At 38.5% G+C, this 12615-nt stretch overlaps 1 protein-coding gene across 9 annotated transcripts in view; it reads left to right on the top strand.

Moving 5' to 3' along the window:
* Window positions 1-11445, top strand: part of grh (grainy head) — a 36728-nt gene extending 25283 nt beyond the window's left edge. For 6 of the 9 annotated variants that reach the window (XM_044392967.2, XM_044392965.2, XM_044392961.2 and 3 more), the window contains 6 exons: window positions 2622-2678; window positions 3876-3974; window positions 7753-8150; window positions 8257-8452; window positions 9107-9171; window positions 9418-11445. In XM_044392967.2, the coding sequence (XP_044248902.1) occupies window positions 2622-2678; window positions 3876-3974; window positions 7753-8150; window positions 8257-8452; window positions 9107-9171; window positions 9418-9544 (942 nt within the window). In that variant the 3' untranslated portion in view covers window positions 9545-11445. The remainder of the gene's footprint in view (window positions 1-2621; window positions 2679-3875; window positions 3975-7752; window positions 8151-8256; window positions 8453-9106; window positions 9172-9417) is intronic. The other 3 variants (XM_044392968.2, XM_044392966.2, XM_070213912.1) reach the window with 1 other exon arrangement.
* The last annotated feature ends 1170 nt before the right edge of the window (window positions 11446-12615 follow it).

The raw sequence follows: 12615 nt of genomic DNA, 5'->3' as shown, positions 1-12615 counted from the left end.
TTTTTATAGGCATTTTTACTATATCTTTTAGGATGTACCTTTCTTTTTTGGTATAGCAGGTCATAATAGTGAGTTAATTGTGTATACCAATTGTCAAATCAATCGGTTGAGTTGTATAGGAAAAATCGATCACACATTTAGAGTGATTTGTCTTATATTACGAAAATACGTGAACCAATTTTATAGTATTTTTTAAGCATCGACCCATTACAGGGTGTCACCAGGTCATAATTACCAACCGACTTTTGTGTGCTTTTATGTGTTTTTCCCTCTCAACCATTTTGTTTACTTCGAGCGCCGCCTCAATTAAAAATGAGAAAAAGCGAAAAAAAATTAAGCGCGACACTTTTATGAAGCAGACGGAGATGGAAGATATGCCCGCAAAGTCCTCTCTATATCTTTCTATATGTACATATGTATGCACTGTATGCTTGTGTGTGAGCGAAGAATTAATTTCTGATTTATTTTCAATTGCGAGTAAAACGCAAATTATTCAACCAGCGTCGCCATTGCCGCAGCTCCAACTGTGGCCATCCCTTTCTGTCGCCCGCTGTCCGGCATTTTCCCTCTCACTTCTCCCCTCGCAGCGAATGTGTTTTTGTTTTTTTCTTCAAAAGAATAATTTATGCATTTATTTATTTATGACACTTAGTTTTAATCACTTACTCGCAAATGCTTGGAACTAAGTCTGCGACTCAGACTGAGTTGGCTGGATTTTGCTTTTGCTTTTGCTGCTGCTGTCGCCTTTGCTTTTGCTACTAACCACAGATCGAGCGAGCTCCCACCGCGTTTTAATTTAGCAATTATCAAGCATTTTAATCGCTGGAAAATATTTGCAATTCTATTGCAACAAGCGCCAGCAGTAAGACCAGTAAGCTAGACAGCCCTCATATTACGTATACGCCATGACTTCTACAGAGGCTTTATCCTTTGCGAAGCTCCGCCCACCAGCAGAGAGAGAAAAACATGGTCTCTTCTTGATTTTTGTTGAATTTGTATGCGTTCATAATTAGAAAAATATAAGATGGGATTGTTTTGATATTATTTTGAAAGATTTAGTCACAAAGGTTCATAAAGTAGTGAAATCCAAAATATGTAATATTAATATTGTTGAGTTACAAAAATCTTATTAATCCTTTATTGATCTGAAACTGTATAACAATTAAATATATTATTTCTCGTGCTGATGAAAGATGAAAATTCTTATAGCTAAAAATATAACCACTTAAAATTGCACGAAATACATTTGTAAAATATATAAAGCTTTTAAATTTCGACTCCCGATGTAAAAATATTATTTTCCATAAAAACAAACCATTAAATAGCGAAAACTTTTTCTTCAAGTGTCCGTTTAACCCGAGCTCAAATGGCTTAGGAAAAAATGTGAAAAATATTGTGAAAAACAAATGCCAAAACCGAATTGATTTTCATTCAAGTTCAGTGACTTCTGTGTGTGCAGGCTGCCAAATTGGTCAGCAGTTATTAACTGGCTGGCCATAAGTGCATTTCCCCCACCCCGCCCACTCGCATTTGATAGAGCTTTTTATTTACAAATTGTTTACGCGCTGAGATGTTAATCCCAGCGACATCGCATCGTCTTCGAGGAGAGAGAGTCGAGTTGAGTCGCCTTTTCTTGGACCCGACTTGGCTCGCATAATGTCGATTTCGTTTTATGCCGTTAGCTGCATCTGTATCTCCATCTTTTGCCGTGTGTGTATTTGTGGTTGGAGTATCTGTGAGATACTGCCTTTCCCAGCGGCAAAACTTTCGTACGCACCGACACGCAGGTGCTTCGCCCCTCGCTTTTCGCTTATATGGTACGCGCCCGCTAATTATTCACATTAAATACTGCTCGTCCACATCTCTGGTCTCTGGATGGTGGATGTGTGGATGTTGGATGTATGGATGTTGCGGCTGTGACTGCTGCACTTTTACCATTAAGATTGTTTCCTTTGGTATTTTTGCGTTGATGGATTTTCTTTTTATTTTTTTCATTTTTTTTTTTGTACTGTCCAACGACTGTCTGGATGGCGAACTGAACTCAAACTCCGACTTTGACTCAAACTCGGACTTGGCATGCTTAAAATGCCCCGGCACACAGATACTGCTACAGCTACAGATACAGATACAAATGCACACACCTTGCACTGAATCGAAGTCGAACTAAAAATGAATTGGATGCGATACAAAGTCGCGGCTCTACTTGGCTCGTTACTTGGCTTTAAGGCCCCGCGATTCCGCCAATTCCTCCGCTTCCAGGCCATCTTATGGTCCATCGTCGAGTTGGTCGCGATGGTCCTCTGTGTATTGCCTTGTTATTGTCTCTCCTTCGGCTTTTCAGTTTTTGTCTTCATTTCTGCTCTTTCCGAGTGCGTTGGAATGTTTTAAACTGTCGTGGGCATAAAGAGGACATCGACTTAATAGAGAGAAAACAATTGCCTTCTAATAGCAGACGCATTTCAGTTTTTGTCATCCGATATAATTTCTTTTTATGTTCATAATTGTTTACATTTGTATATTTTATGGCATTTCTCACATACATGCGCTCTGTTTCTCTTTTCATTTCTTTTTTCTTCATTTATTTTCATTTCATGTATTTTTTATTTTTTCTTTCAAAACAGATCAACATTGCGGTTCAGTGTTTGAGCACGGATTTCAGCAGTCAAAAGGGAGTTAAGGTGAGTTTATCATTTGCTAAATTATATTTTTATTTATATTTTTGGATTTAAGATTGCTTTTAAGTTTACCAAATATTATTCTCAATTCATTTGGGCAACAAAACGATTCAAGTAAACGTTTTGCATTATTATTTTAATATTTTCTACGCAAATATTAATCATAATTCAAACACAAGGTTTTTTCAAAATATTTTATTTTTCCAAATTTTGTTAGTACATTTCTTCTCGAGTAACCCACTTACGTTTCTCAGAGAAAAATAATTGTGCCCACCTTTTCTATAAATGAAATTCAACTCAGCCACATTGCCTTTGATGGGTTAAGTAATAACCAATTTAATGCCAACTTGTTAATGGCGAATCAATGCGGCCAGAGAAGCGATCCAGATCGAGGAAGAGATCCCGGGGAAGAGCTCTTTCCCCATTTCGAAGCGATCAGCATTCAGAGCAGTCGTCTTGACAACGGTCAGACTGATGCTACGTAGGCAGGGGATTTCTTCTGCTTCTTCCTCTGCCACCTGCCACTTTCCCCTTGCCTCCTCACCTGGGCCCCTTCTCCACCTCCAATCCAAAGCGGATTGCACATCCTCCTGGCCAGAGTTGTAATGCGTACATTAAGTCTGATATTTCATTGACAGAAACACAGGCAGAACTCGTTGCTTTTCATTAAAAGAGAGCGCTGCAGGAACATTGGAGCTTGCACAGCGAAAAAATGTCACTAATTAAATTCTAGATTTTAAAAGAAAACTTTTGAAATAAGTTTTATTAAATTCGTTGATTTCTAAACCCTTTCATAAGCTTGATCCGTTAGCTCATCGGAAACTGGAAAATTAATTATATTTATTTATAAAATATTTAAGTTACAAATAAAGGGATGTAAGATGTAGGCATTATGCATTTTTCTCCGTGTGGCACCGAGTGTGGGCAATAGGCAAATCAAATTATGCACTTGCCACGACATGTTGCACACACATTCGCCCAACGGATGTTGGCAGTTTAACATCACTCCGGCCACGCCCCATCGGTCCCAGCCACGCCCTCCCAGCCCAAATGACAACGGCTAATTGCAGCTGTTGCAAGTTGCTGTTGCGATTGCGATTGCTGTCCGGCGGCAACGGCAGCCGCGACTCTCAACTGCCCCCGGGGCAATTTGAATGATACGGGGCATTGTGATATTAATACGGATTCTGTTTATTCCAGGGCCTGCCGCTGCACGTACAAATCGACACATTCGAGGACCCCAGAGATGCGACGGTCTTCCACCGCGGCTACTGTCAGATAAAGGTCTTCTGCGATAAGGTAAGTGATTTTATTTTCCCCCGGTCCGAGAGGTTCGCGAATCGCGCGATCCCCAAGCTAAGTTCCCCTATGCTGTGGCAATTACGCACACAGGAGCAACAGGGCTCCCTCTGCTGCCACGTGCAACAGGTTGATGAGCTAACTAAAAGCGGCTACGTGCAGCTTCGTTTGTATTCTACACGGGCAGAAAAGGTTCAAGAACATTAACTTAATAATAGGTGATCAGAACTAAAGGATTTTAGAGGCGACATATTTTTATTTAAAAGGGGAAATTTAACTTATTTTTGTAAACATTTAATTTACTTGTATTCAAAAATGCAATTTCAAAAAAATATATATTTTTGAAAATTTAAACATTTTTAAAATGATATAGTACTGTAAAATCCCTTGAAACCAAGAAAAAACATTTCAAGAGTTTTGAAATATTTTTACAATTTTTATAATCTTTAAAAATTAAGTTTTTTTAAACAAAAGAAAAGGCGTTTCTAAATTGAATATTTTGAAGACCAAAATAATATCCAGAATTTGGATCAAATCAGTCTGAGCCTTTTTAAAATGTTAAATTACAAGAAAGAATTTGTTTTACCGCTTATTTAGTTTTCCAGTGCAGTGTGTATCTGTGTGCCTGCCACTTGTTGCTGCAGCTTCTCCTTCGGATGTGGCTGCAACTTTTATCGAATTGGGGGCACCGGCAGTGCCTGTCCGTCAGTCAGTTTGGCCTTTAGTGGAAAGCGTAACGCGTCCAAAAGTAAATGGCCAACAAGCACATATACACACATCCTTTCCATGCCCTTGTTTCGTATCTGTACCTTCGCCTTTATGCGAACCCTTCACTTTTTCGCTTGATGGGGTTTATTAATAAATCATTTCGTGGATTTCCAATTTAATTTTCTCATATCATTACACATCCTCGTCCCTGGCCTCCTGCTCTTCCTCGTCCCTCCGTTTCGGACATGGCTTTTATTGTACGGAAAGGCCCTTACTTTGTACACGATCCCCGATCCACCGATCCAGCGATCCGTACTCATGGCCATATCGCTATCGCGTCGGGCTTATATTTCACATTTGGGGCCGGCCCTTTTTGCAGGCCAGCGTGTGTTTATCGGTAAATGTATCAATTAAATTTCGCGTACCACGTTATTTTGTTACTCCGTCTCCCTTTTTATTTTCTCTGTATGTTTTGGGATTTTGGCAAAAATTTTGATTTCACTGCAATTGCAGTTTCAGTTGCAGTTCCGTCGTTTGGCACCTCTGGGCCGCAGTCGCCAATTATGAATCTTTAAGTTTGCCCCGGGGGCAGGGCCCAAAAAGAAACAAAATTACGAGAAATTCTGCCGCATGTTGTTCAATGTGGAAAGGAACCTTGGGTAGGCTTTTGTCTTTTTGCGGGATAACTGTCATTTTGTGTTTTTTTTTTTTGCATTTCTGTGGAGGGATATGTACTTTCCCCCAGTAAAGAGAAAATTAGTGGGAAAATAACTTAGGTAACTTTGGTATTTTTATGGCTTGTTTAATGATTAGTTAAGTTTGGTGTTATATACCTATATTTAAAGTTACTTTAAAAATAATATTGACTTTTCTTTAACCAATTCATTAGTCATTTTCTCTATAAAATAAATATAGAATTTAAAGGCCTTAAAATGCTTAATTTATTCATATTTTCTGCGAATATTTCTCCATCTACAGTTCATTAATTTAAGTGCACAAGTTCGTTAAACTAAATTTTCTTCTTTTCCCACTTAATTGAGTATTTGAGCATTTCTCCACGCACATCAATGTTGAATCATTATAGAATTTAGCTAACGTTAATGCTAATGGTAATGTCCCCCGATCCCGCCTCCTTGAAAAGTGGCAGCCCACTTGGTCGTCGGGTGTCCTCCGTCTTCGTCATACTTTGAAGTCGATTAACAGCCTCCAAAAAGGAGGTAAAAACGAGGAGAGGAGTTGGGGAATGAAAGACTGTGGCGAGCATTGACCGCATTGGGCGATTCGAGACGCCGTCGCCTTAGCTTGTTGCACGTTTGCAGGTTTGGCGATATTTTTGCCGAGATAAAATAAAAGTAATAAAATACAGTTATTTACATGCCACACACTCGCATCCCAAGATGCCTGATGTTGTACATCGAATGCATGGCTCTAGGCTAAAATGCTTTGTGATAAGCCCAAGAACTTGGCCTAAATGGGGGGAGGGGTTCCAGTGGGCGGGGTAGCCGCGACAGACATCCTTGCATAATATGAGGCAGGCAACATCAGCGCAAGTAGATTGCTGCAACATATCACTTCCTGTGCTGCCGCTGTTGCTTATCCCCCCTTTGAAAATAAACCCCTCAGTCGCCTGCCTTCCTGCAGCAGCAGCTTCCATCGCTCAATTGCTGATTTTTAATTACAAATGCAAAGTGCAACAGCAACAGCGGCAGCAACAGCAATGCATGCTGCATCTGCCTGCACACGCAAACTAGCAATCACCGGCGGACAAAGTAGCCAACAGACTATATATTATATAGGTATCCATGTGATCCGAGTGTGCAACGTGCCACAGTGTGTGTGCGCAATCAGGCAAAAAGCAGGTGGGCAGCTGGCCCAGACAAAGTCTTTTTCTTGCATGGTTCGGGGCGCCGCCAGATTATTTATTATGTATGCATATTTATGCTGCATCTCTAAGTATTTTATAATAATTTTTACCCATTTTTTTGTCAGTTTTTCTGACCCTAACGGTGTAGACCATTTTGCCAAAAGTGGCCGACAGACAGACGCAGTTGCAGCCTGCAGTTTGCAGACTCCAACTGAGAAATCCACTGCGGTGGCGGCTTTGTCTCTGTGCGACATCGCAGCTCCCCAGGCGAGAAACTCGTTTCTCTCTTTCGCTATTTTGATTTTTTCCTTTTTTTTCCTCGGTCTTTTTTTCTGCGATTTTTGCAACTGCAACAGCTTATGGCACTGCCAGCCATACACGAATTTAATTAATAAGTAAAGAAATATCAAAAAAGGTGGCATCCGTGCATTTGATTGATTGCTAATTACACGCTGGCCCCGTGTGCACCTGTGCGCCTGCGCAGTGGGAATTCGGCAGGGAAGTCGGCGGGACTTTCGCAACCCACCTGGAAGCATCTTCAGTGCACTCAAAAATTCCAAAGCCAACTATAAACTCACAGAAGTTTTCTAAATAGTTTGTAATGTCTGTCAATTAAATCTTTATAAATAATTTTAAAAATATTTTATTTTTTAATATTTTATTACATGGTCTTTAATATCGCCAACATTAATTCTATATATTATGTATCCATCCTTTTTCGAATTTATATACACCAATGATCGGTTAATAATTCGCATTTTATTGCTTCTTGCTCATAATTACTTAATGCTCAGAGGATAAGAATTGGAGCGCCCATAAAACTTCAAACGCAATTATCTTGGAATTTTGTTTTATCTTTGAAAAACTTAGTTATCGGCTATTAAAAGCTTTAATTCCGATCACACTCAAACGTACCATTTACGTATTATAATTTTCCTATTCCTATATAGACTATATTCGCTAACCGACATTTATTAGTTGAAAATTTTTTCATAAACTAATTTAGACAATAAGAAAACATTTTAAAGACAATATACATAAGGGAAAAGTTATATTTTCCCGCTGTTTAAGCGCATATTACCTAATAAACCATTCTTAAAAAATTACCCTTCTTACAATAAAAATTCCCAACTTTGCTTTAACGTCACTCATAAATCTCAGTGTAAATCTAGCCCAATCTAATAATATTCCTTGCCGTAATTACAGGGCGCCGAACGCAAGACGCGCGACGAGGAGCGACGGGCCGCCAAGCGAAAGATGACAGCGACGGGCAGAAAGAAGCTGGACGAGCTGTACCATCCGGTGACGGATCGGTCCGAGTTCTACGGCATGCAGGACTTCGCCAAGCCGCCGGTGCTGTTCTCGCCCGCCGAGGACATGGAGAAGGTAGGTCAGCTGGGCATTGGCGCTGGCTCCGGCATGACATTCAACCCCCTGAGCAACGGCAACTCCAACTCCAACTCGCACTCGTCCTTGCAGAGCTTCTACGGCCATGAGACTGACTCGCCGGACCTGAAGGGGGCCTCGCCGTTCCTGCTCCATGGCCAGAAGGTGGCCACGCCGACGCTCAAGTTCCACAACCACTTTCCGCCCGACATGCAGACGTGAGTAAAAATCGTGCATCCATTTTAGAGAGCAACTAAATAGAGTAAATAAATTGAAAACTAATTTTATTTATTTTTTTTTTTAATTTTACACCATCTATTGTAGCGATAAGAAGGACCACATACTGGACCAGAACATGCTGACCAGCACTCCCCTGACCGACTTCGGTCCGCCGATGAAGCGCGGCAGGATGACGCCGCCCACCTCGGAGCGTGTGATGTTGTATGTGCGGCAAGAGAACGAGGAAGTCTACACGCCCCTCCACGTGGTGCCGCCCACCACGATCGGCCTGCTGAATGCGGTAAGCACGCGCTAAACCCCAAAACCCCAAGAACCCAATCCCAAAACCCAGCCAGTCCCAAAATCTAAAACAATCAAACCAAACCAAACTCGTTCTAATGGTTAACCACCTTTTCTGTAATTTTGTTCATTTTGGTCTAATTGGATCTACTGAAAAGAAATCAAACAAATGAAGCGCCAAAATGTTCAATCTCTCTAAAATCGTTAATCGACTAAGACTAAAGCATAAAATCGACTAAAAATCAGCCACATCTCAAACTCTAAATATATAAATCGTTACTCACCCGAAGAAATTCGATAATTTGTAACCTGTAGTTGGAACTAATTACAATCCATGAAATCATCGCCAAAAACCTCATCCAAAGTATGTATATGTAAACACGTGTATATACGTTGAATCACCTGCTAAAACCCAAGCAGACCCAAGATCTGTTCTCCAAAACACATTCCACACACTCTAAGGCACAAAAAGATATCAAGATATAGATGAAACGAACACTGAAACCTGATTAAATTAAAGATTGGCTGACCACAGAAATGAACAAAATTACACAAAGAAAAACCAGCGAGTTATAAGAGAAATATTTCCAGTAGCAACAGAAAACAACAAACAAAACAGACAAAACATCATATTTCTCTCGTTTCTCAATTGCAGATTGAAAACAAATACAAAATCTCAACAACGAGCATAAATAACATTTATCGCACAAACAAGAAGGGGTAAGTAGTAAGCAAGTTCTAACAGATTTTTGTTGTGAGCTAGAATAGAAAAACACAGATATACACCCACACAGAAAGATATATACACCAGGATGCATCCTTCCCCTCACATCATTATGGCATAGCTTTTATCTTAATAAATCTAACTTACTTCGTGTGCTAACTTTTTGCATGGGTGTACTAATCTATAGGAAACTAAAAAATAACAAAAAACTAACATTATTTACCCGCATATTGTCATTACAGGATTACTGCGAAAATTGACGATGACATGATATCGTTCTACTGCAACGAAGACATCTTCCTGCTGGAGGTGCAACAGATCGAGGACGACCTGTACGATGTGACGCTCACGGAGCTGCCAAATCAGTAGCACTGGCAGTACGGGTAGCTCCCCATAGAACGAACACACTCAACAATACACAAAACACGGACACAACAAGTTGTTTCAATAAGCCATTTTCCATAGAGCCTAAGTCTAATATCGTAGTTGTAATGGGACCCCGAACAAATCGGGGAAATTGCTACCGGAAGTTAAAAAAAGCTAACACAATACTTATGTAAAATGATTTATATATATATATACACTTAAAATTCGATTTAGTTATTTAGCAACAATGAGATTATCTAAAATTGTTTGATCAAATTTTAAATTCTCGCTATGTCTATAGATATTTTTTAAGACCTATTCGTAATCGTAGCCGTGTATTTATGCTCATATATCCCACCATATATATGTGCGGAGTGCAAAAGTGTCTGTCCAGTAGGAAATAAGTCTCGTTTCCGTTTCCGCTCCCCTGCTTATGCTAAGACCTTAGGTCCAGGGCAAGTAAGAGTTACAGAATCTATCTTTTAGGTGTATCTAACGGCATCATTAGCTCTGCACGAAATCTAGACCATAGGCGTATTGTAATCATTTTGTATGTTCGGCTTAAGCGTTTTAATTGTTGAATATAAATTGTAAAATTATTTTTGAAAAACCCACACAAAACACAAATCGTTTGTTCTATATTTCTGTTTCGAAACCAACTCGTTACCCCTTTCCCTTACAAAATCCTCTCTGTTATGTATAATTAGGATCTCTGTACACAAAAACGAAAAAGATGAAAACTTTGACGAACAAAAAAATTGGTAAAAACACTCTTGAAGTAATTATCCTTAAATCTAGATATACACCTAGAGATAAGAACACTCTGCAATAAAACATGTTGATAAAAATCGTAATTAAGTCCAAGCTAAGGCAAAAACAAAATCGAAAAAAAGACAACTTTAAAAACATTTGTGTGCATTTGTTGAAAAACAAAAAAATCTAAATATCTAAAGAACAATGATCAACCGAAAAAGTTGATTCAAAACTAAAAACAGATTAATCAAGAATAAAGAATCGATAATCAACGGTAGCACCACAAAGGATCGCAACATTCGTACGAATATAGACACAGATATATATGATATGTATAGGGATAATATGTCGCATAGCTCGAATGCGTTTACAATCTTTGTTTGCCATAATTAACAGTTTAATTTAATTAACGAAATGTTTTGTGTACAATGTTATTTGAATTCAAGCAGAGACTTCACCGCGAGATTTGCTTGGAACTACGAATACTCCGCATCGATTGCTACAATTTTGAACAGTACGAGTTCAATGCTCAATATTATTATTAATTGTTTATTAATTGTAATCCCCCCTTAATTTCTGTCTACTCTCCGAAAATCCCTAATAATGCTCTCTACTTCTTCTTCTTTTGCCCAATAACTCTTTTTGTGAGAGGGAAAACCGTTTTCCACTTGACATTTCCGGTGTTGTACATCACAATTTGTTTTTAATTTTAGCCCTTAGTTCTAAAAGTACTATTCAAGATTACAGAATATTATGATATGAAATGAGAAGAGAAGAGATAGGACATATCAGAGGATATGAAATGATGATGAATCGAAAATCTTGCCGGCATGTTATAATTCTATACGTTTAGTTATCGTAACCCTTAAGTTCTACGCTCTTTCTATATATTGTATACACAAAACATACACATATATTTTAAAAGCCAATAATTTATTTTTTGTTACTGTTGGAAAACGATTCCGCGAAAAATAGAAAAGCGAAAAACCACAAAAAAAACGTGAAAATGCAACTGAGAACAAGAGACACTCTATCATGTGCATGTCCAACTTGAGAAATTATAAAAAGAGACAAACAAACAAAATAAAACAAATTGTACAATATAATTATAATGAATACACAACATTTAAATAAAGAACAAAAAGTAAAAAGGTTGCATTTTATAAAAGGGGTTTTAATGCGTTTATTAAAGTGTATCCCTTTAGGCTTTGATGTTTATGATTTGATGTAGAATTATTCAAATATTATTTCCGAATATTTCCTGTTTACTTGGCAATGTCCGTGATGAGAGAAACAGCTTCAACACTACCAACATATTTACCATTCTTGAATAGTTTTGCCACGCCCTTTAAATAGCCTCGGGGCATCATGGTCGGCCAACCGTCAGTATTGGTGAGCACCTCCTTCAAATAGTAAATCCCTTTTGGCACTGGACATGGGCGGGTGTGGACGGGAAAGTCCGTGTTCTCTCCGTACTTTAAGGTCGCTTTAACGTACGAGTAATATGAGTTTAGGGCCTTACAGAATTCTTGCAAGGGAGCAGAAAAGGGGAGCAGTGTGTAGTCGCCACCGCCATTGGAATCGATGAAACTTTCAGCGGAAACTGAAAATCTATTATCCATATCTTCCCTTAGTTCCAAAGTACCATTTACCAGGCGATCTCGTCCCAAAAATCGAATTTTACTGAAATCTACAAACTCTGGGCCCGAGGCGTTAAGTGATATAAAACGAACATCATACGTTTTCGGAAAGAACGTCTGCAAAAATTAATGTTAAATAATTGAATCGTTTGGGTATTTTTCGGTTTCTTACGAAAGCCTTCCCGATCAGCATTAGTATAATAAAAAAGAGTGCTTTCTGCATTGTTTCGCGTTAAACTGCATAAAGGTCGATTTGAATTGGACATTTATACGGCCAATGGTGGCTTTAAATACTACATTGTACATCTCTATTATCTAATAATAATCGCTTCGTAATTGCATTTTGTATTAATTTTTACTGCCATGCAATATAATTTCATTAAGTTATCTACCTATCTACTACATTGACTTTTACTTTTTCAGCGAAAATGTGGTTATAGAAATTAAAACATGATTACACATGATTAATAACACTAAAAACACAAGATTAAAAATAATGCTTAAACATTGAGGTCGGAATAGATTTTTTGCAAAGTCCTTTGCAATTTTAAATTAAACAGTGCAAATTCCAACAAAAAAGGTTATAGGTATAAGATTGCAAATCTATTAAAATGTTGTTAGGATCGCTTTAGGTTTTTAACCTGGTTATAATATTTTTATATTTATCAAAAAAGAGTTGAT

This window comes from Drosophila takahashii, chromosome 2R (genome assembly GCF_030179915.1).
Source record: "Drosophila takahashii strain IR98-3 E-12201 chromosome 2R, DtakHiC1v2, whole genome shotgun sequence".
NCBI lineage: Eukaryota > Metazoa > Arthropoda > Insecta > Diptera > Drosophilidae > Drosophila > Drosophila takahashii.
Note: the sequence above shows the minus strand (reverse complement) of the source record. Positions and strands in the feature narration are given on the sequence as shown.